The following is a 23,983-nucleotide window of genomic DNA, read 5'->3' as shown; positions in this document are numbered from 1 at the left end:
TCATTTTAAAAAAATGTCTATTTCTAAATGTTCCTGAGGAGAATGTTTGAGGCAAATTTATGGTGGCAAAAAAAAGTAGGACCCAAAAGTCCAGCTTCTTGAAGCAGCCATTCTCACCCAACGGACAGGAAAATGCAGTGAGATCCAGTTTAATTTAACTGAGGAACCTAAGGATTTTTTCTGAAAGCTTTTTTGTTCCTGAAGTTCCACCTTTACCCACCGCCATTTTTTATTTTTTATTTGCTTTCCACCAGGGCTTTCCCAGCTTTGTAGCTGATGTTTATAACCCAATACAACCACTCGTGCATTTATTCTTATTGCACTAGTGGTTGTTTGGGGAGGCTGGGCCTTCATTTAAACCAGGCACCCCCAAACTTTGGCCCTCCAGATGTTTTGGACTACAATTCCCATCTTCCCTGACCACCGGTCCTGTTAGCTAGGGATCATGGGAGTTGTAGGCCAAAACATCTGGAGGGCCGCAGTTTGGGGATGCCTGATTTAAACATATTGGTTTTTAAAAGCTTGAAAAGTGGAAAACTCATGACACCTCACCAGTCTTCAGTGTATAAAGCCACATTTTGAGCTTTCCTATGAAAAAAAACAACTCCTTTCCATTTCAAGAACTTTGTAAAGCCAGCTCCAGAGCCACACGGTTAAGTTTTGTTTAAAAAAACCAGGACAAACCAATATTGCCATCTCAGCTAGCTAGGTGGGCTGTTTTTTTTAGGTGTCAGGTCTGAAAAATTTGTGTTGAGGGAAAAGAGCGTCTTCCAAATCGCAGCATTAAGGAAAATGATTCACAGTCTTATTTTTCTGCAGCTCAAAAAAAGCTCAAAAGCCTTTCCTTGGGGGATTTAAATTCCATTTAAATTGGGCTGTTCAGAGTGTGAGGGAGGGGTTTGAATTAATCCGACTGCACTCACAGTTTCATCATCACCCTTGAGCTTTTGCAGCTCCAACCTCTGCAACAGCAGAGTCCCAATGTTTAAACACCCGATTTAAAAATAGTTCCCGTAAAAAGAAGGAACGACTGTCACTTAGGATTAAAAAAAGGGATGTCGCGGATGCTTGCATTCTAAGTGCAGCTCTTCTGCTCTTTTTGAATTACCATCAGGGTGGCAGTCCTGATGCACAGCCCAGGGTCTTGGTTCCCACCTACTGATGAAGCTACACATGGAGCTTTCCCAAACCAAGACTTTAGGAACAGCAGAAGCAGCTGTGAAGAAAGGAGTTCAGGGATATATATTTTCCAATAAGTTGTGTGTCTTTGCTTCTCAATTTGTATGGTGTTATTTTACGCACTGCGACTTGCTGTTATTTTTTATTGATTGCAGTTTAGAAACAAGAGATGTTCTATGAATGTCCAGGACACTGTAGAGCATATTCTCTTTCATTGCCCATTGTACAGTCAACGTGTGCTGTCCCCTCTTTTGGGTGGTGTGGAACCCCAGCAAGGTGAAAGTGTGGGATTCTGCCTATCTGATGTTGACCAAAGGGTAACGGCGGGGGTAGCCGAGTTTTTGGTAGCAGTCCTCCAAGGAGCAGGTTAACAAGGAAAACCACAGATTCTACATGTATATATATATATATGTCATAGCTGCCAAGTTATCCCTTTTTAAAAGGGATTTTCCCTAATGCTGAATAGGCTTCCTCGTGAGAAAAGGGAAAACTTGGCAGCTATGATACATGTATGTAGCCAACTCCTGCCTCTTTATATATATTTCAAGGCTTTTATATGTTATTTTCTCTTTTATGGTTTTATTTGCAAAATGCCTAATAAAGGTTTGATAAGTAGAAATTATTAATTGTAATTGTTAAGAGCGAGTTTGTTTAATTATTGCTCCCTGATATTTAATTTTATTTTGCACTATTATATTCTGATGGATGGTTGAACATTACTTTATTTGATACAAGTTGATTATTTGAAAGTTATGTTCCTATTATGACAATTCTGTATTGGAACAGATTTGTTATAAGGCGCATGCGATCTTTGTTGTTTCTTCAGCTTGTAAACCGCCTGGTGTATAGTAATATAGAAAGGCGGTATACAGATTAAAAGTGAAATGGAAAAAATGAAACGAAATGGGAGAGCTGCTGGTCCCCCATCACTGATTTAGTCACATTTGAGGTGAATGAAATAATGTTATCAAAGAGGCTCAGTATCCTGCTTGCATCAAAAATATAATTTGCAGCAATGCTCTAAACTGAGTTACTACTGGATGATGCAAAATAAGCCCAAAGGGTAATTGTGTAATTTTGTTAAATGAAGGAAAAGTGTTTTACTGATGCATTTTTTTTTGTTTTTGTTACTTTGGAGTTATTCCAGTGGCGATTTTATAGTTAGAATGTAATTCCTTCTCTAATTGGCCAATATGTACATCTAATTCATGGTTTCCCAAGTTGGGTCTCCAGCTGCTTTTGGACTACAACTCCCATCAACCCTAGGACCAGTGGTCAGAGATGATGGGAACTGTAGTCCAAAAACATCTGGAGACTCAAGTTTGGGAAAGCCTGGTCTAATTCAATAAGAACAGGTGTTTGGTGCCCTCAGGCGCCGTTCGCTTTGCTTGAAAACGGGACTTCCTAATTTCCCCCTCCCTTTCTGTTCTAAATCGAGCTCTTTAACTCAGAAAGAGGCAGGGCACTGTTTGCACGAGGAAAAAAACAGAGAGAGTCTTGCAGCACCTTCAAGGCCAACAAATTCCCAGTGACGAAAGCCCTCGTGGGACAGAGCCCGCTTCATCACATGCACAAAGTTCTGTCCTCATTTGGCAAGTGGTGATAGTGGAAAGTTGTTATTGCAAAGTGAAGCCAGAGGGGCACAAGGCATGCATGCAAAGAGACTGCCACGTTATGAGCATGAGTTGCAAAGGAAATTCAGTCAAAAGAGTTCAGGATGCAGAGTGAGGAGGATCAACTCCTGATGATGAATAATGCACATAAAGCATGCAGAGAAAGATTATTGCTTTCTGCAAGTGACCAAGCCATTCCAAATCCCCATTGAGTCCCGTTCTGCTGCCATCAAACCTGCCAATGAACTCCAACATGGCAGCTTCCTGCAGGATCCTGACTTTTAAAATTGCCATTAACGTTTCATCCCTTCTACCCCCACTTTTGTCTGCAAAAAACTTAAACCATGATAAATCTTTTTGTCTTTTAAGGTGTCACTACTCTCCCCCCCCCCATTTCTCGTGCAATAGATTAGCACAGGCATCGCCAAACTGCGGCCCTCCAGATGCTTTGGCCTACAACTCCCATGATCCCTAGCTAAAAGGACCAGTGGTCAGGGATGGTGGGAATTGTAGTCCAAAACACCTGGAAGGCCGAAGTTTGGGGATGCCTGGATTAGCATGAGTAAACTCCATGGGAATTGGTCTATGAAGCACAGGGGGGAATCCCTAGCTGGGTAAAGCAGAATGAAACTGCAGCATTAATGTTTCATTGTATCATATTTGAAGAGCTTCTACTAATTGTCTATTTAAAGCAGCATTTGCTTGTCAAATGTTTATACCGAAATAACAACAATCAACCCTATTCACTTCACAGGTTCTCAGCATGCTGAGTGTTGGGGATCATTTGGCCTGTAAACTAATCAACGGGGTGTGTTTTTTTAATTATTATTTTTAAATTGCTCTAATTCAGGCATAGGCAAACTCGGCCCTCCAGATGTTTTGGGACTACAACTCCCATCATCCCTGACCACTGGTCCTGTTAGCTAGGGATGATGGGAGTTGTAGTCCCAAAACATCTGGAGGGCCGAGTTTGCCTATGCCTGCTCTAATTACTACACCATTCCCCAAATTATACTGTACTTTTCCGTGTATAAGACTACGTTTTTTTTCTTTAAAAATCATGCTAAAAAGTGGAGGTCATCTTATACATGGAAAGTGCGTAGGGTGGACGTTTGATTGGTTGCTGCCGTGGCTGTCAGCGGCTATTGTGCGTGTTATTGGTTGCTGTGTCAATGGGTGGTGTTGACTGGCTGACGCTCTGGCAGTTGGGTGGGAGATTGGCAGCTTCTTCCAGTGATGGGACAGACAGGAGGTGGATTTCGTGATGCATGCAGTCGAGCGATTTTCAGCAATCTCCCCTAAAAAAGCTCAACCACCCAAGGTAATTCCCCCCCCCAAAAGCTCAACAACTCCGTGCCATTTCCCCCCATTTTCTTAAATTTGAGTCCCCCAAAATAGGGGGGGGCGTCTTATACATGGGGACGTCTTATAGATGGAAAAGTATAGTATGCAGCAGGCCTCAGTAATGCGAAATCTCATGGGAGGCAACTCTAGCAGCCTGAAATTCTGGGTGCCTACCAAGCTTTCTTTTTTGCATTATCCCATTCTGGGGGAAACCTCCAGTTTCATCCAATGGAATCCACTAAACTAAGCACACCTACTGCAAATCAAAAGAATACCGGAACCCTTTGAATTCTGGAGGTTCCCATGTTTATGAGGGTCAGGGGAAACGTACAGCACACAGGGAAGTGACGGGAAATCACCAGGGAGGGGAAATAAGCCAACTTCAGCCCCAAAACCAAGAAAAGATACAAACAGAAAACAGATAAGCAACTTACTCTTGAAGGGCAACATAGCTCCAAAACAGTAGATGCAAAAACAAAGCAAAAGTTAGCAGGCAAGATGTGTTTCAAAGGAACGTTATGCCAAACTTAATAAAGAGCTTTTGCTTAAGAGCGAAGCAAGTTTTCAGAAAAACAGGGAAGGATTATTATTTTAAAAAAAAAGGAAGGGGGGAAGCAAGCAAAGAGTATATACTCATCTTCTAGATCAGGCATCCCCAACCTTCGGCACTCCAGATGTTTTGGACTACAATTCCCATCATCCCTGACTACTGGGCCTTGTTAGCTAGGGATCATGGGAGTTGTAGGCCAAAACATCTGGAGGGCCGCAGGTTGGGGATGCCTGGACTCGATGGTTAGAACTTGAGCAGTTGAACACAATCTTAAATGCAAACAGGGTTTTTTTTATGGCACTGTGTCACATGCTAATATACACAACACATAGATAAGTCATAGACATCTATTGGCAAAATCGGCAAGCGTTTGCAGGATATAACCTCACACCATGGGCTGCGAAGTACCAGTACTATAACACAGAGTTGCTCTCTGCCCTATTGCTACAAAGCTGCCCATAGCTAGCCTGCAAGGATGCAGTCTCAATGGACTGCACCCTGTGTTGCCAAAAGGTGAGAGAGAGCTAAAACGGCTGTGGGAACAAGAAATGCCGGACTCAAAAAAGCTGGACTTCTTGCAGCAGTTTTCACCTTCCAGCAGATAAGAATCTGAATTCCTGAAAGGTGTGCATTCAGGGGAGGTTCCCCCCCCAGGCTTCTTTTCCTCATCTCTAGCATCAGAAACAAAACTATTTTGGCGTTTGACAAAAAGCAGGAGGCTTCCTCGTCCCGGTTTTTTTTATTTTTTAAAATATTATTTTTCAAAAAATGCATTTCAATATAGAGAGGTTAGTAAAAGCAGAGGAAATGATAATAAAAAAGAGGGTCTGTTATAAAAATGATTTGGCCTCCGACGCCCACCGTACCGTGGGGGGAGGCGATCCTCTTCCAATCAGTGGGACGTTTTCATAGCGTGGGTTCCCACCAAAGAGCACAGCTTGGTTCCTGCAGGTAGAGAGGAGTAAGATCAGGAGGGCAGTCTGTTGAAACGAACTCCGTTCTGAGCCTGCGGCTCGGAAACAATCCCCATTACATTCCTACACAAGCAACCGACTCGAGTTGTGGGTAGGGACAGAGGAGGAAGAAAGGAAAGAAGAGACACTAATTTAATAAGGCTGGTTTTAATAATGCCAATCCTGTTCTTTGAAGCAGAGACAATCCATTCAACTAAAGAAATTTTGCCGGCCTGGTGCAGAGGTGGCAGAACGTCAGCCAGAGTCTGTTGGGTTGACCTCTATGATTTCTTTCTTTCTTTTTTTGTACATAACTTTTATTAAATTTTCTGTTTTACAATTTACTCGTTTTTACATCCTTAAAATATCAACGACTTCCCATCTTCCCTTTTCACGGTTCATTTTACATATCATAAATCCCTGCATATTTTACAGAAACCATACCATTCAGTATTCCATTACTGCATCCACCATAACTTATTTGCACTGTTGAATTTATCTTAATGCTGCCAGCATTTTCAGCGGCACACAGTTATTTCCCATATACTCAATAAGCATTTTCCCAGTCTTATTGGAACGTATGTTCTTCTATGTTCTCTTATTCTATATGTTAAGTCTGCAAGCTTCGCATATTCCAGGCATCCCCAAACTGCGGCCCTCCAGATGTTTTGGCCTACAACTCCCATGATCCCTAGCTAACAGGTCCAGTGGTCGGGGAAGATGGGAATTGTAGTCCAAAACATCTGGAGGGCCAAAGTTTGGGGGTGCCTGGATTCTGTCAACTGAAATTGCCACTTTTCATTGTTTGGGACCTCACTTGTTCTCCATTTCTGGCCTAACGAAACACAGGCCGCAGTAGTGGCATACATAAACAACCCTTTTTGACACCTGGGAATTTCAGTCGGTTGACCTCTGTGATTTCTAGAAGACTAATATCTTCCCTTTTACTTTACCTCACACCACAACAAGGAGTGAGGAATAGAGGAATGTACCAGCCGACACAAGATCTGGATCTTTCCACAGCTCTGCCCTTTATAGGCGGAACCTATGAAGCAGAAAGGAGTCGTACTGGCAAGCAGCTCCTCCATTTTCTAGAGGTACCCGTTTACCTCAGTGAGGGATGCTGGCGGAGGTGAGGGGCAGGTTAGCAAGAGCTGCGAGACTAGAGCAATGAATTAAAGGCTCTGTGTGTGTTTTCCTCTCCACATGACAGGAGGAAACACACTTCCACTGGTCTACTAGAAGTCGGCCAGTGATAGATAAAAATGGGATGCAACCCACTTTCTGCCCACCCACCTCTGGGCCTAGCAATTCTCAAGTCTTATCCAAGCAAAGAGAAGGAATGTTAACTCTGTGCTAACCTGATGAAGATTTAATCAAAACAAGCCAGCAGCTCAGGAGGCAGGACACGAGCGATTCTACCACATGCAGCTATGCATGTGCTATTGTGCCACAGTCCATTCACGAGACTGTACCGATCTCTGAATGTCCATAGGGAAACGACTTGTTTGAAAACCTTGTCCCCACGTTCCAATCTCCATGCACATGGAGACTTGCAAGAGGTAAGGTAAGTCTTAGGAGGGAATGTTCCGTGCAAGGACTTACTGTTGTTGCATGCTAGAAATGGGGCGTGTGAATCTGCTCCCACTTGTCCCAGATGTGCAACAGCTGGTTAGGACTGCTTCTTGAGGTTATTATTAGGGACACACGTGCAGGAAGTAAAAATCTCCCCCCTCCCCAAGATGTACTGGGCACATGCAACAAGGAAGAGTTTGGGCACAATAGTTTCAAAGCTAGCAAACACTTAAAACGTTGTTCCAAAACATGCATTTTATTTTAAAGATTCAAATCCTACAACTTCATCTGGGCTTTAATGATCATTCCAGATGTGAGACACCCACATTTTCACTCTCTGCACTCCTCGTGACTAGTGTGCTGCCGTCATCTGGTGAGCAGAAACAAGCCTCAGCCTTCCTCCTAACCTTGGAGCTATGGAAATATGCAGGGGGTCTTTCCAGGGGTTGTACAATGACCTCCCCTGCCAGGCTCCAATGTTGGCTGGAAAGTTGTGGCTCGTTTGGGTGCTGCTCAGCTCAGGCCTTGGGCATTGCCAGGCACTTAAAAGATTCAGGGCACAGGCTCAAATGTGCATAAGCTAATTTATATGCACAGATGCAAATGTAGAATTCAAACGTCACAGAAGGCAAGCAAATACCCCCTTCTAGGCAAATCCTTCCAATGAATTTTCACCCCACCCCAGATCACCCCAAACTAGTTCCTCTTCAATTCATTTACCCTCAATTAACTTTGCAACAGATCGTGCTCCGTATCAGCTCAATTATCCATCGACTGCTCCCATTCATTGCCTCCTAACATAATTTAAGGTTACTTAATTTATCCTTCTGCCTAGTGACCCAGATCACCCCGCCAATTCATTCTCTCCCAAAATCGTTCTGGGCCTTTGCGCCCCCCTGTATCAACACCCCCGGCTCATTCACTTTTGAGTGCCAAGACTGAGGAAGTGGCCAAACAGCTGAGCTCCCTGCTTCCCTTTCCTGTAGGAAAGAGAGACGGAGGCTTCTTCAGTCATGTGACATCATTCATTATTTAGAAAAGAATAAAAAAGATATACTGGACGCAATGCGTGTTTTGAGACATGGCGTAAAATGCAGGTAACACATACTCTTCCATCTAGGACAGGCATCCCCAAACTTAGGCCCTCCAGATGTTTTGTACTACATTTCCCATAATCCCTGACCACTGTTCCTGGGAGTTGTAGGCCAAAACATCTGGAGGGCCACAGTTTGGGGATGCCTGATCTAGGAAAAGGGATGCTCTTCTAAAACCTTTCAAATATCCATTCTACCAGGACTGTTTCCCACCTCCTTCAAAACAATCAATCAAGAAGAACTCAGGTAAGGCATTCCAGTGTCAGATATGTTTAAGGGTGGGAAAAGAATGCCAGTATACAACTCTAATAATAAAGCTTGAACTGGAGGTCCAATTGAGTCCCAACCAATGCCTTGCCTCTTTGTAATGTTCAGCTAAAGATGTCCTCAGGGTTCCTCCACCAAACAACACTTCTCTGGCTACTGCTCTCTGAGGGCAGGAAAATGGTACCATGACACATGTTGTTTTAAAGAAACTAAACATTGCAAGAGGTACATGGAAAGGCTGGCAGTAGTCATGCATGCCTTCTTTTGCGAAGTATGAACCTGAACCTCGTTTACTGCCATTCCTTCATCATCTCCTTCCAATCTACCAGGAATGAAAACTGAGGAAAACAAATGAATCAGGCGGAGGAAGCAAGGAGGAGCTAAGGGGGCAAGGCTCCTCACATCAAATGGAGCCTTTTCAAAACAGAGAAGCCACATGTTTCTCGCTTGTTGGATAACTAACTCCCAAATATAAAAATAAGAGGGAAAATATCACATCTTGGTAAAAGAGGATGCTAACTTAGAAGCTAACACAGTACAGAAGACAAGAGACTGTGTTAAATCAAATCTTCTCTAGATACAGTCATACTTTGGAAGTCGAATGGAATCCATTCTGGAAATCCGTTCAACTTCCAAAACGTTTGGAAACCGAAGCGTGGCTTCTGATTGGCTGCAGGAAGCTCCTGTAGCCAATCAGAAGCCACGGAAGCCCCATCGGACATTCAGGTTTCAAAGAACGGTCGCAAACTAGAACGATCACTTCTGAGTTTGCGGCGTCTGGAAGCCAAAACGCCCGAATACCAAGGCATTCGTGATCCAAGGTATGACTGCATTAGCTTTTCAGGGTCTGTGTCTATAAGCTTCTCTTTAAAAACACTTCTTCCAAAAAGGAAAGCTTTTGTTTCTCCATATCTTTCAGTGAGCCAGAGACAGCTCGCCCATTGGGTGGCTGGAACATCTGTCCAAGGGATCAAGTCTAGAAGGGCTACTGGGTTGCCAGCTGTTGAGAAGGTGGGATGGAGAAACACAATGGTTCTCAAAAGAGGGATGGAAAGATGGAAGCAAATATGAAAAGTCAGCATGAATCCCAGCAGGGAAAGATGGTATCGAAGGATGGAGAGCAGAGGATGGGAGGCACTCCTGAGCATACCGGGCTACCCAAAAAGGTTAGCCAATCCCTGCAGTGACCTTGAGAATCCTACAGACCCGGACAGGAGCCTCAGTGCTGACTTTTGGTACCCCAGGAATCTTGTACTCACATGTACTCTGATACTGGCGCGTTGGAGATGGTCTGTGCTGGAGGCTGCAGGCTGGTCTGGCTACCCAGGCTGCTACTGTAGCTGCAGAAACTACGGAGCTGCCCCCGGCTGGGGTTGTGGGCAGCAATTCGTCGGGCCTGCGGATTGAAGGGGTCTTCTTCATCTATGTCGTCATAATCCCGGTCCCTAGTCAGAAGGAAAGGGGAATAAATTAACACCGGACTCTCAACCTCTGCCGTGCCCAGCAGAAGCTAGTGCCTTGTCGAGAAAACAAAATAAAAATAAAAGGTTACATCTAAGAGCCAGGGGAGTTTGTTGCACTGGAAGTACTGCCAAAAGCAGGGTACTCAGCGCCCCACTTCTGACTAGGGAGGAGGAGGCAGAATTGGGCGTGGCAGATGTTTTAGAGATCTGGAGATTTCTGGCAGCGTCCCTCATGTCAGCATCAGCAGCAACCAGGGTGGAAGCAGAAAGTCTTGAAATGCAGCTGCTTGATACGAAACCTAAGACTCCAGTGCCTCCCAGGAAACTCAACCCCAAGGGTGGTTCGTTTTTAAAAAGCAGCACAAGCAGCCCTGCTGGGCTTCCTTCACAACCTCTATTTTAATACTGCAAGGAAGCCATGGAGCTTGTGAGTTCTGGGGATCGTCAGAAATGGATGCATTCAAGCAATGGGAACGTAAAGAGAGAGGAGAGTAGCTGGAAGAAGTGTTGGAGAGCCTCCCCTGGTTGCCTCCCTTTACTGCACTTGTTCTCGTTTCGGTCTCTCCTCCTCTGCCCCTGTTCTTGCAGCTTGCTTCTGGCAAGTTAATGGCTGTGGGGGACCTATAAACATGGGTGGCTGTTGTTCGGCAGCAGACTTAAGTGCTCTGCGAAATGCAGGAGTATCTCCAAGCAGCTTCACACCATGCTAGATCAGGGTGTCCCAAACTTGGGTCTCCAGCTGTTGTTGGGACTGCAATTCCCATCATCCCTGACCACTGGTCCCGTTAGCTAGGAATGATGGGAGTTGTAGTCCAAAAACAGCAGGAGACGCAAGCCTGGGAAACCCTGTGCTAGATAGACAATCTAAGAACACAGGAGAAGCTGCCTTATGCAGAGTCAGACCAGTGGGTCCATCAAGCTCAGTTTGGTCTACCATGGACTGGCAGTGACTCTCCAGGGTTTCAGGCAAAGGGGCTCTTCCTAGCCTTAACTGGAGAGGCTGGGGGTTGAACCTGGACCTTCTGCCTGCAAAGCAGATGTTCTACCACTGAGCTGTGGCCTTCTCTCTAGGTTACTTGCAGGCTAACCTGTGGACCTTCAGATGTTGCTGGACTCACACCAGACCCATTCAAAATGGTCAATGGTCAAGAAGACTCGAGTTGTAGACACCTGTGGACCTTCAGATGTTGCTGGACTCACACCAGACCCATTCATAATGGCCAATGGCCAAGAAGACTCGAGTTGTAGACACCTGTGGACCTTCAGATGTTGCGGGACTCACACCAGACCCATTCAGAATGGCCAATGGTCAAGAAGACATGAGTTGTAGTCTAGCAACATCTGGAAATCCCCACAGGTTCTCTACTCCTGCTCTGTTGGGTGGTATTTGGGACGCCTCTACAGGCTCTTTGACAGGAACCATCAAATCTGCACAGCTCCAACTTGTGGTGAGGGAGAGAACGAAGTCCATGATCCAGGTTATACAGTTCCTGGTTCAGAGGCAGCAAGCATACAGAGGGACAGCACCCATTGTTGCCATTGCATTCATCCCCATTTAAATCCACCCTCCGCAACGGGCAATTCTGTCTCCAGCGTACCCGTGTGTGCTCCTGGCGGACCCTCTTCCATCTTACCTGCTGGCTAAATGCTTCCAGGCACGTGGCACGGCACAGATGACGGTGGAGAAGGACACGGCAGCCAAGAGGGAGAAAAGAATGAGGTACAGCAAGCCTTCCACCCCATCGTAGCAGACCCCAATCAAGGCATCCAGGTAGTCCTTCAATTTGATGGGAAAGGGAGGAAGGGGAAGGGGAAGGGAAACGTCTCAATTCCTTGTGTGCCAACAGGCCCCAATCCACACAACACAGCCACCTCCACACCTCCCAGCATGCTATGCCTTACGCTGCTCACCTTGTGTAAGCCCCGGCAGTCCAACATGGCGGTCAGCTGGTGGAGGCTGCCCTCTGATTTGTTCAGTAGCTGCTGTATGCCTAGCAGATCTCTCTGCAGTGGGGTTTGCAAGGAGGAGGAGGAGGAGGAGGAGGAGGAGGAGGAGGAGGAGGAGGAGGAGGAGGGGGAGGAGGAGGAAACAGAGACATATTTGCGGCAGGGAAAAGAGCATGGCTACCGTGAAGCTGCAACATGGCCTAGCAGCCCTATGAAGCTGGATACACTTCCCAAAACGCAGGGCCGGAAAGGGGAGCCCCATACTGGTCCCTTCTAACTATGAGCAGACAGCAGGCTCCTTTCTACACACACACACCCTGCTCCGTAAAAGGTGGACTGTAGGTGGGTGAATGGGGCCAGTAGGAACAGCCCCCGCTCTCCTTTCCACGCAACTTATTTGTGTGAGGGAAAATGCATGAATAGGGCGAGTGTCTTGTGTCAAAAACCATCAGGCTAGAACCTTGGTCTGGAAGGCAACTAGGAAGTTTACCTGGTTCAGGAACAAAACTGCAATGATTAGTTCCTAAATGTATCCCCCTGGTTATGACTTGTTCAAGAGGTGCTGAGCAGTGATCAGGTTGCTCCTAGCCTGCCCGATTCTTGCTCCTCTGCATTTCCTCTGTGTTCTGAAAATGGCTTCCAGTTGCTGCCCAGACCGCTCGTCTCTTGCCTCAACCTCTTTGCCCTGCATTCAACATCTTTTCTGTCGCTAGCCATACCCTCGAGCCTCTCCAGGAGAGAACCTAGCAACCTCCATGTTAAATTTGTGTCGTCGTCCCCTTCCCACATGGCCAGCCCGGTCCTTGCCAAGAACTAATCTCGCAAACGGAAAGTACAAATCTGCTTCGGCCCAGTTCTACGCAACATACGCTGACATGGAAGGCTTCACAAAATGGCTTGGCACAGCCCCGATTCGTTAAGACAACCCAGCACTGTGCTGTTTACCTCGGCAGTAGGGAAAAGAGGGAGAGCAAACTGCATGAGGCCTTGGATCTGGATCTGCATGGTCGTGAGAGAACGCTGGTAGATGGTCAGGGCCTGCAAAGAGGGAATGTAGTACAAAATGCATGAGCCAAGCTTTCACACAAAGGGCCACAAATTCCAAGTCTTCACTGCTTTACAAGTAGACACAACCAGCCTCTTCCAAATCCTGGGAGCCAGTCAGCCCACCCCCCTCGTTACATGGCAAAACTTTAGCCTCTCTCTCCTGCCGCCCAACCAGCTGTGAAGCCTGGGTGGTTCGACCTACAGGCTCTTAGAACCATTTATGGCAGGCATCCCCAAACTTCGGCCCGCCAGATGTTTTGGACTACAATTCCCATCATCCCTGACCACTGGTCCTCTTAGCTAGGGATCATGGGAGTTGTAGGCCAAAACATCTGGAGGGCCGCAGTTTGGGGATGCCTGATTTATGGCTTCTCCTTTTCCTCCTCTCCACGAAGAATACCAGATTTAGGGAAGACCTAGGGATGGGTTCCACAATAGGGACTGAACTTGTGAGGCAATTCCCCAAGTTCAGGCAAGGAAAACTCCTTTTATTGGAGAGGTGTGGCACCCACAAATCTAACTCCCCACTCCGCCGCAAAACGTAGCTTCCGATGCGATGGGAAGTTCATTCATAGAATGAGGGTGCAGAGTTGCAAAGTTGCAAAGTTGGAAGGAAGCCCTGTGGGTTATCTAGCTCAATGCAGGAAATCTAGACTCAAGAGCAGCCTCAAACAGCCTCTCCATGGAAACCATCAGCATGGTTAACCCTCTGTATAATTGGTTCCTGCTCTTACTGTCAAGGAAGTTTCCTTCCAATGTTCAACTACAGTCCACCCTCCTGTAATTTAAGCCCGTTAGATCTTTCCACTGCAGGTAGACTGAAGACATACTATCGGGAAGTTCCTATCATCAGGCTACCCACATTTCTTACCTGCTGGAAGGGGTTGGTCAGACTCTGGCTGCAATACAGGTAGTACCGTACAATCACTGCAAGGAAGAGGGTCATAGGTCAATGGGACAGTGGCGCCCCTATTAGCCCAACCCAACTTGAGCAGATCTCCTATCTGGGAATCTGCCTGCTTGCAAGGCAACAAACCCTCTTGTGGCTCAGATAGCGCCATAAAGAACTGTCTCCCTTTCACAACGCTGACTCCGCTTAATACTGTTTTGAAGGGAGGTGCCGCAGGAAAGCCTCGGATCCAACCAAAGAGGTGCCAAGCCCAGGATACAAAGGAAAACAAGGCCAGGAATAGGATGTGCATATTCCTGGTGCCCCACAGCACAGAATCTGCTATGGAGGCATGATTCTGTAAGAATTCCAGCTTTAATTACGGGAGACTATTATTTATTATTGTTTATTAGTCTGTATGCTGCTTAATATGCCAAAATGGCTTCTAAGTAGTTGACAACTATAAAATCAACGGGCAATTAAAATACAAAGTAACAAATCCACTGGGGCATTAAAAGGCCCTTAATTAAAATATGTAATAAAACAAGCAAATTTAAAAGTGTAACAGTTAAAAAACAGTTATACTGAACATTATGCTAACAAATGTAGTTCCCTGAATGCCTGTCAACCCATTAGCGTGATTGTGTCATTTGCAGAGCGTAAATGCTTCCTGCACTGATTTTCCCATGTAAATGCCCCCCCCCCCCGGTGTAGTTTTGTCCTAAAAAGGTGTAGGGGGGATTGGAGTGAAGCTGTGCCCACAATTTCAGAAAAACAACAAGTCTTCAGCAAATACGTACAACACAAGAGAGCTTTTGACACAGTGTCCAAGAGCAATAGATGGTCTATACAACGTTTTTGTACCACTATGTAACAGATCATCATTCCACCTCTTCTTCTTCACTCCAAATTTATGCCAAACATTTAAGCAAAATCCCAACAAAACTTCCAATCACTGCAATCAAAAGCTCAGGTTTTTTCAAAACTGCCCAATCTACACAGATTTATTATTTGGCTATTACGTGAAAGGAACTTGTTGCAGAATATCCCAACCACCAAGGAGAGAGACGGATGCATTGAGAGTCTTAGAAGAAGTGTTGACAGGCCACAACCCTGCTTCTCGTTTCATGTCCACCGCTGGTTGCAAAGGGACAGCTTCTGCATTTACCAGTGGGCGAGAGGCAACTGGGGAGGTTTTGACAGCCCTGGCATGTTTTATCAGCTACGAAAAATAAAGCTACTATGTCCCTAGAGGTCCAGGGATTGAAGCTTCCTTTCTGAACTAAGCTGAGTATTTTAAAAGCCAGAAGTCTGTTCTAAAGCAAGCACAAGTGTGACCTTGGGTGCCCTTTGTTCGGACAGGTATGGCCTCCCTCGATCCGAGTCTGCAACTGTACACCCTAAGGATACCCTGTGGACTGCGATGCCCAACTGAGAGCAGGAAGAGGGTCAGGCGATACAAACTGCAATGTTAGTTGCGCTTTATCCGACTTCTGTCCAAATCAAGGATCGCCCACGCCACCCAAACGACATAGGAAACTATGATCTTACCTGCACTGAGGTCGCTTTGCGTCATGTTCATGATGAACTTATCTGGAGCCATGCAGAAGTCACTGGTACCCTATGAGAGACAGAGTTTTAAAAAGGGAGGCACTGTGATGGCTAGAAGTATGACTTGAGGAGGTCATGCACCTGGTTGGGTGGGGAGGAAGGGTTGTAGCTCAGTGGAAGAACATCTACATGGTCCAGTCCCTGGAATCTGCAGGTAAGGCTGAGACTCCCTGCCTGAAACCCTGCAGGGCTGCTGTCAGTTAGCGTAGGCTGCTGAACAGACTCTTGGGTTGGGGTATTTGTTGCTGTTGTGGGTATGAATTCTTTGTATCTTTATATTTAAACCTTACGTTTTATATGGAAATTTCTATTTGGTGGTTAGCGTACTTTTCGATGTGTTTTCTTTATTTTTTATGGCTTGTTGTTGTTTAGTCGTGCCCGACTCTTCGTGACCCCATGGACCAGAGCACGCCAGGCGCTCCTGTCTTCCACTGCCTCCCGCAGTTTGGTCAAACTCATGTTCGTAGCTTCGAGAACACTGTCCAACCATCTCGTCCTCTGTCGTCCCCTTCTCCTAGTGCCCTCCATCTTTCCCAACATCAGGGTCTTTTCCAGGGAGTCTTCTCTTCTCATGAGGTGGCCAAAGTATTGGAGCCTCAGCTTCAGGATCTGTCCTTCCAGTGAGCACTCAGGGCTGATTTCCTTCAGAATGGATAGGTTTGATCTTCTTGCAGTCCATGGGACTCTCAAGAGTCTCCTCCAGCACCATAATTCAAAAGCATCAATTCTTCGGCGATCAGCCTTCTTTATGGTCCAGCTCTCACTTCCATACATCACTACTGGGAAAACCATAGCTTTAACTATATGTACCTTTGTAGGCAAGGTGATGTCTCTGCTTTTTAAGATGCTGTCTAGGTTTGTCATTGCTTTTCTCCCAATAAGCAGGCGTCTTTAAATTTCGTGACTGCTGTCACCATCTGCAGTGATCACGGAGCCCAAGAAAGTAAAATTTCTCACTGCCTCCATTTCTTCCCCTTCTATTTGCCAGGAGGTGATGGGACCAGTGGCCATGCTCTTAGTTTTTTTGATGTTGAGCTTCAGACCATATTTTGCGCTTTCCTCTTTCACCCTCATTAACTTCCTCATGTTTATGGCTACTCTTATGTTTTTAATGATGTGAATCCTTTTATGCTGTCAGCCGCCTCGAGCATCATTTTTAAGGATGGAAAAGCGGGATACAAATAAAAGGATGTTGTTGCTGTTAAGAGGTGTCGTTGCTCCGGAAACGAAACGAAACTACAAAAAGGACTGTGGTAGGCATAGCGAGAGGGCCGAAATGTTTGCCCTGGCTTATATGCATCCAAAAATCAGCAGGGCTTCAGCAGCCCGCATACTGAGAAGCTTGGGTTACGCAGTTTTCACCAGCCAGAGCCACCACGTTAGCCAGGAAGGGAGCACAAAAGCTGTGAGCTGGGCTAAATAGCTCAACAGTCGTCCTGTATCACAAGGGGCTTGTGACGTGTCGTATAGACAGGAAACAGGAAGTAGTACCTGTTGCTATTGTGTATCTGTATATATGACATCGTCTGTTTCTGTTGTTATGCTGTTCGTCGGAGCTGCAGCATCATGGAGTTAAATACTCCTGGGTGAAGCTGTCTTAAATTTGAATAAATCTTATTTGTTTTAATGAACAAGGCAGTGAAAGTGATTTATTTCACGAGCACTGAAAGCTGGAAAGTTTCCGCTGCTACAAGCTGCGTTTGAACTGTTATCTAAACTTCAGAAGGACGTTTAGAAACAAGGCTTTACTTTCGTGAAGGAAGCGTGCAAGGCAAGGAGTTTTTGCTACGCTGCTACAACTTTGCTAAGAAAAGCAAAACACAAGCCATCGCAAGACACACAGATACTGTTCTAGCTCTTAAAGCAACCTCAACACTAAGGGAGGAGAGAAGAAGCGGGAAGCTACGTCCCAGGTTTTGTGCTTACCACTGCTCCCGAAACATCTGCTGCAAAGGAAGACCAGCTGAGAATGAGTGTGAAAAGCCCACAGCATAGAATCCTGCGGACAAAAGGCAAAACAGTCGGTGGACAGAAGCAGGGCTCCCTGAGAAGGTGTTGAGACAGGACCGCCCCCCCCCACTTATGTATACAGCGCTTAGTGCGATGAGCGGCTTCTAGTTCTTGCTGCCCTCAGCCTTACAACGTACCTGTGACTGCAACTATTTTACAGATGCAGAATGGAGGCAGAGCGGGGAAGGACTGTGGAAGCGGCGCCCAAAATGAGCCTAGGGACAACTATGCAGACTTAACGTGCCATGTGATGATTTATATATTCATTCCGGTGATTTATAGCCCAACTCTCCGGCAGGGCCCCAACATGAAACAATACAATACATAATGAAATAAAACCGACCTGAAACAAAATCCAAACCCTAACAAACAATAAAACTATAGATTGCATTAAGGAAGAGTGAGAGTGACAAAATGCCTGTTCCGGTCAACTAACCCAAGTGCAGGAGTCCTGTACTCACACAATAAGCAGACATTTGGAGTGCTTCGCCAGGCCCAGGCAGGCAATAAGGCAGATCACCAAGTCCAGGATGAACAGCAAGAGGTAGGAGAGCCATCTGCGGAGAGAGGGAGGCTTATAGAATCACAGAATTGCAAAGTTGGAAGGGACCCTGAGGATCATTGAGTCCAAGCCCCCAGGAATAGACAGCTGCCCCATACGGGGATCGAACCTGCAACCTTGGCGTTATCAGCACCATGCTCTAACCAGCTGAGCTATTCGGTTATGATTCGGGCAATCCTGCAGAAAGGCTGGAAAAAGGTGAAATGCAAGCAAGACCACAGATATTAAACGTGAGGGACTGCAGTACCTCAGAACCAGCCTTCTCCAAGCTGGTAACCCTCCCACATATTTTGGAATACAACTTCCATCAGGCCCAGCCAGCTTGCGCCAAGCCACCCCCGTCCAAACTCTTTCGACATCCGGTAAGACTGGCTGTGGCATGGAATGGACGTGAGCAACAGCCCAACGCCTCTCTCCCAACCCCTTTCCTCCTTTCATGTACGTATTACTCAACATTTTGCAGGAGAAATCACAGGCAGCTGCGTCACTGATTTATTGGGGAACAGTTATATTTTTGTGGGATGCCAACACAGCGAATGTGAAGTTTCATGGCATAGGCTTTCCTAAATTTTCCTGCCCCCTGACAAATATATTTATGGACACTATATGGCCCTATTCCTCATTATTGTGGCAGTAGGGGGGTGAGAGACTTAAAATAATGCAGTTGTGCAACAGCTCCTTTGATTTTTATTGGCATCGTTACAAAGTACCGGTACCATGTCCTTCCGCACAGAGAAGCGGGGCTTTGACTTTGGGCGGTGCACACTCTCTCTGTGTGGGTAGGCTTCAAAACACAGAAGGGAACACTGTCATGGCTACGTCTGAAATTGAAGCGTGAACTCGGCCCTGCAAATGACTGAAAATAAAGGTGACAACCGTCCTGTCCGCATTCTTGCAAAGTGTATTTCCTTGTTGAGGCCAGGGACTTTCAGTGTCCAAGCCAGAAGATGGGCCAAGACAGCTTCCCTGCAGAAGAAGCCTAGGACTGAGAGATTTTGACAGCAGCTTCACTCTATCAGCCTCAGGGCTCAGTGCAGCATATTTCCTTACAGGGATCGACAAGGACACGGTGGGTGGTTTCAGACAGTGGATCTCCTGCCCTTTCTCCCTTTTTAAAGTTTCTTTTTAACCCTTTGCTTACAAGGCGGTTTTCTTTTCAAGAGATAAATGAAATCTGCAACTACATATAAAAATTAGCATATGCAGCTTTTTAATGCTAATTTGCATCACGGCCCCGTGCCCTGGATCTAGCAACACCCCTGGAGACCAAGCAAATGCTTCTAGGACAACCAGAAGCAGGGCCTGGAAAACCTCTATAGTCTTCTGACAAAGGCATTTCTGAGTTGCTGTCCGTGATATTCCAGCTTCAGTTCCTCCCCGCCCCCGCTCTTGGCGGTTCTGAGAATCGTTGCAATTTCCAGCCCACACGGTTGTGAAGATGTGCTTGTGTGTGTGTGGGGGGGGGAAACGCATGGAGAAATCTCAGAAGCTGTTGAGTGGGGCAGGGTGTGCTGAGCAGTCAAGGGGCAGGAGGGTTTCAGCACATTGAACGGTTCTTTGCCCTTCTCCGAAAAGGAAAGCGGAAGGATGCAGATTTGCTTCGTTCGAATAATTTATACGGATTGCAGAATTCACTATGGTAGGGATATGCAGAATTCACTCTGGCAGGGAGTTCTCTTTTTTTTAAAAAAAGTTGTTGGCAACTGTCTGTCTCGAGAGAGAGTGTGCCTCCAGGGATGAAGTCAAACTGGGTGGGGACCTCTCCAGGGTGGAAGCCTGGGCAAGTGTATATGGAGGGCCTGGGCTGCCCAGACATGACCCCCTTCTCAGCCTCACTGATGTGGTCCAAAGGAAATCAGAGCAATACATCTGGCACCAGCTTGGCTGCAGGAGTTGCCGGAAGGAGATGTACAAGGCACCTTCGAACTGTCTTAGGGACTCCACTCTGGGTTTGTTCCTTAGCCTTTCTTCTCCCAAAGATGTCCTGCAAGGGTGCGGGTTTTAAAAAATATATACATGCAGAATAAACACACAGGTTTGGCTATAGCCACTAGCTAGATTTAGTGATATTTCTGGCTCCCTAATGCAAGATGCTCTGAAGGGAGGGATACCACCGCAACACACTGCAGCTTGTACAGTGTCGTACGTGTATGTGTGCCCTTCCAGGACAAATAAATAAGTTCTCTTCTCGCTGGCAAAATATGTGCTTTTGATCTCCCCTACCCTGCGTATGCCAATCTGCTCTGGCTTTATTCACAGCCAGTGGCTTTTTGCTTCATTAACACTACAGAGGAGAGAAGGAGGAGCAGGATCGGTGGATTCTTCCTCTGTTTTAATCACTGCCGGGAGTCAGAAGAGACCCAATTAAAATTCCTCTGCTGTGGCCAGGACCTGGGCACAAGCTAGTAGCTTGGGGGTCCACTGTCACAGCTCCCAAGGCGGGTGCTAAATTTGGAAAGCGGGAACCGTCAGCGGGGGAGCTCCAGCCTCATATGGGGCCTTTGCTGCTGCCGTGTTGTTTAACACTTGCTGTCTCCTGAAGGTAGCTTACAATAGGTAAAGGTAAAGGGACCCCTGACCATTAGGTCCAGTCGTGACCGACTCTGGGGTTGCGCGCTCATCTCGCATTATTGGCCGAGGGAGCCGGCGTATAGCTTCCAGGTCATGTGGCCAGCATGACAAAGCCACTTCTGGCGAACCAGAGCAGCACACGGAAACGCCGTTTACCTTCCCGCTGTAGCGGTTCCTATTTATCTACTTGCATTTTGACGTGCTTTCGAACTGCTAGGTTGGCAGGAGCTGGGACCAAGCAACGGGAGCTCACCCCGTCACAGGGATTCGAACCGCCAACCTTCTGATCAGCAAGCCCTAGGCTCAGTGGTTTAACCACAGCGCCACCTGGGTCCCTAGCTTACAATAAGAAGGCACAAATTATAAACCAGAGGGGTTAAGCCACCGAAAACATAGAACTTCTGTGCTGAATTCAATGTACATTAAAAGCTGGCCACACAGTAAAGCGGGTGTTTAGAAATTCCGCCGCACAGTCGGTTTGATTATCAGATCCTTATGACGACACAGGCTGGGAAGTTAGCAGGGGGGAGGCCTGGACTAAGTGGGAAAACACGCGCTTTACATGCAAATGGGAGTCAGGTCCGAACCCTGGTGTTGCCCATTAAAAGGATCAGAGCAGGTGGTGATAGGGAATGATCTGAGATCCTAAAGTGTGCAGTGGGCTGCTGGTGGGGAACCTCTTCCAGCTCGAGGACTGCATGTCAAGGAACTGTAGAGTTGGAAGAGACCCTGATTATGCAGCTGTCCTGTAATGGGATTGAACCTGCAACCTTGGCATTATCAGCACCATGCTCTAGCCAACCGAGCTATCCTTCTGGGCAGCCACATGCCAGTGGTGGGAGGGGCTGGAGGCAAAGGTGAGGAGGGCAATTAATGCAAATGTTACCTCTGTGCAGTGGGCTAATTTCCACAAACATTCATTCACCCTCCTGGGTGCTTAAGAGATTGTCACCAATTTGTGTGAGGCATTCAAGCGCATACTGGGACGTAAGGTTTGCACAGCTAAATTGGACTGGAGCACTGTCACCCGAAGGGACGCGGGTGGCGCTGTGGTCTAAACTACAGAGCCTAGGGCTTGCCGATCAGAAGGTCAGCGGTGAGCTCCCATTGCTTGGTCCCAGCTCCTGCCAACCTAGCAGTTCGAAAGCACGCCAAAAGTGCAAGTAGATAAATAGGTACCACTCTGGCGGGAAGGTAAATGGCATTTCCGTGCACTGCTCTGGTTCGCCAGAAGCGGCTTAGTCATGCTGGCCACATGACCAGGAAGCTGTACGCCAGCTCCCTCAGCCAATAAAGCGAGATGAGCGCCACAACCCCAGAGTCGTCCGCAACTGGACCTAATGGTCGGGGGTACCTTTACCTTTACCATTACTGTCACCCTAGCACATCAAATCCACTTTATATGTTAAAAAAAGGCAACAGAGTTTGTGGTTTACAAAGTGATGGGGCGATACAGTGAGAAAAGTGGGGGAAATAAATGATTGGAAGAGAAGCGCAAGCACTCTGCAAGCAAACCAGAATGAATGTTCATTGTCATATAGCTCTCTCCACAAATGAATCAAGAGTGAACGCTGAATAAACAAGTTATTTGGAGGAGCCCGCTATCTTCCATCCAGACAAGCAAAAAGCATTATCACGCTTCAAGGACACTTTCTAGCCAGGCAAAAACACCCAAGGAAGATGTGAAGGAGATAATGCAAGGGGGTGTGACCTGGGCAGGAGTCCTGAAGTTTCCTACCCCTGCCATAAGAGAGCTGTCGCCAGCAGACAAGAGTGTGCTAGACCAGGGGTCAGCAACATTTTCCAGCCGTGGGCCGAAAATGAACGAATTCCTATGCTCCACAAATAACCCGGAGATGCATTTTAAATACTGTAAAAGGACACATTCTACTCATGTAAAAACACGCTGATTCCCGGACCGCCTGCGGGCCGGATTGAGAAGGCGATTGGGCCGCATCTGGCCCCTGGGCCTTAGGTTGCCTACCCCTGTGCTAGATGGACAAACACTCTGATCTGGTAAAAGGCAGCTTCCTGTGTTTGAAAGTCATCTGCCAAGTGACCGCTTCCCTCTGCCACCACATGTGAGATGTATGGTACTTGCATTTATCAGCCTTTATGCAGGTGGAAATGGCACACACGGTCAAGAGAGCCTTGCCACTTCTGAGCTCTTGAATAGACATTCTCCTTAGGAAGGTTGCTTTCAGCGTTTATTAAGGCAAGAGAGCTTTCATGAACACTCTGCACATTTCTTCTTCTTCTTTTAAACATACAAAATAGGAAGGTTTGCAATTGCCAAACGACAGAATCGGCAACAAGGTTCCCACAGTATTTTGTTCAATGTTTAAGGTTGCTGTGCGCTCGGATGAACTCCTCGGCGAATGGCATGCGGACAACTGACCCGTGAGAATGGAAAACCGTTCATGTGGACGGCACAAGCTCATGCCAGCTCTCTGCCGATACCTGCGCAGCACTGTAGTCGCGCACCTCGGGGCAGACTAAAGCTTCCCTACACACCTGGGCTACCATCAGGAGTGCATAAACAGATCCCAGGAAGAGAAAGCCGTCTAGACGTATCTACCAACAGCCCAGCCATCTAGTAAACCTTTTACACAAATGTAGTTTACAGGAAGCTTAAAAAGCACGCTCGCATTTCCCCTTCACATTAAGCCATGCCTCTTTTGATTAGCAAGCCCTTTTAGCTACGTCGGTCTTTTACTAAGCAAGCATCATTCCAGACCTTCTGAAGGCCTTTCAGATAAACAAAGCTGAGCAACTGCTCGTCATTCAAGCCCTAACCTTGGATTTGACGGCCACAACCTGCTGCTGCACCACAATAGACTCTCCCCCTCGCTAACAATTCGTAGAATCGTAGAGTTGGAAGGGACCCTGAGGATCATCTAGTCCAACCCCCAGCAATGCAAGAATATGTAGTTGTTGTCAGGGGACCACCAGGGGCCGGCAGGGAGCCCAGCGGGTTGGTGGAAGGGCTCCGAGATGCTGCTGCTTCAGAGCATCGCCCGGGAGGTGGTGTTGAGGCTCTCACAGCGGAGGAGAGCTCAGAGGATGCTGACAGATCACAGGACCAGTGGGGAAGGTCGGAAGTGTCGGACCTGAGCGCTGTAGAGGGAGAAGTGTCAGAAACCAGAGAACCTGCCCAACAGTTTAGTAGTTCAGGGGGCGGGAGGCAACGTCGTCGCCCCTTCACCCCAGGAACACAGGGGGGGACAAAGGCGACACAGGGGGGGACACAGGGGGGAGCAAAGGCGGAAACTGAGGGGTCCCAGGTTCCTTTGTTGGCGCCAATCTAG

General features: G+C 47.0%; 1 protein-coding gene across 1 annotated transcript in view; it reads right to left on the bottom strand.

Annotated features, from left to right (window-relative positions):
- Positions 1–23,983, bottom strand: part of TTYH2 (tweety family member 2) — an 84,725-nt gene that overhangs the window by 5,902 nt on the left and 54,840 nt on the right. Inside the window, exons 5-13 of the mRNA XM_035104098.3 lie at positions 18,004–18,099; positions 17,459–17,531; positions 15,473–15,542; positions 13,904–13,959; positions 12,931–13,023; positions 11,950–12,042; positions 11,673–11,815; positions 9,835–10,020; positions 5,553–5,631 (exon numbers count right to left, since the gene is read on the bottom strand). Of these exons, the coding sequence (XP_034959989.3) occupies positions 5,553–5,631; positions 9,835–10,020; positions 11,673–11,815; positions 11,950–12,042; positions 12,931–13,023; positions 13,904–13,959; positions 15,473–15,542; positions 17,459–17,531; positions 18,004–18,099 (889 nt within the window). The remainder of the gene's footprint in view (positions 1–5,552; positions 5,632–9,834; positions 10,021–11,672; positions 11,816–11,949; positions 12,043–12,930; positions 13,024–13,903; positions 13,960–15,472; positions 15,543–17,458; positions 17,532–18,003; positions 18,100–23,983) is intronic.

Source organism: Zootoca vivipara, chromosome 2 (genome assembly GCF_965207765.1).
Source record: "Zootoca vivipara chromosome 2, rZooViv2.hap1.1, whole genome shotgun sequence".
NCBI lineage: Eukaryota > Metazoa > Chordata > Lepidosauria > Squamata > Lacertidae > Zootoca > Zootoca vivipara.
Note: the sequence above shows the minus strand (reverse complement) of the source record. Positions and strands in the feature narration are given on the sequence as shown.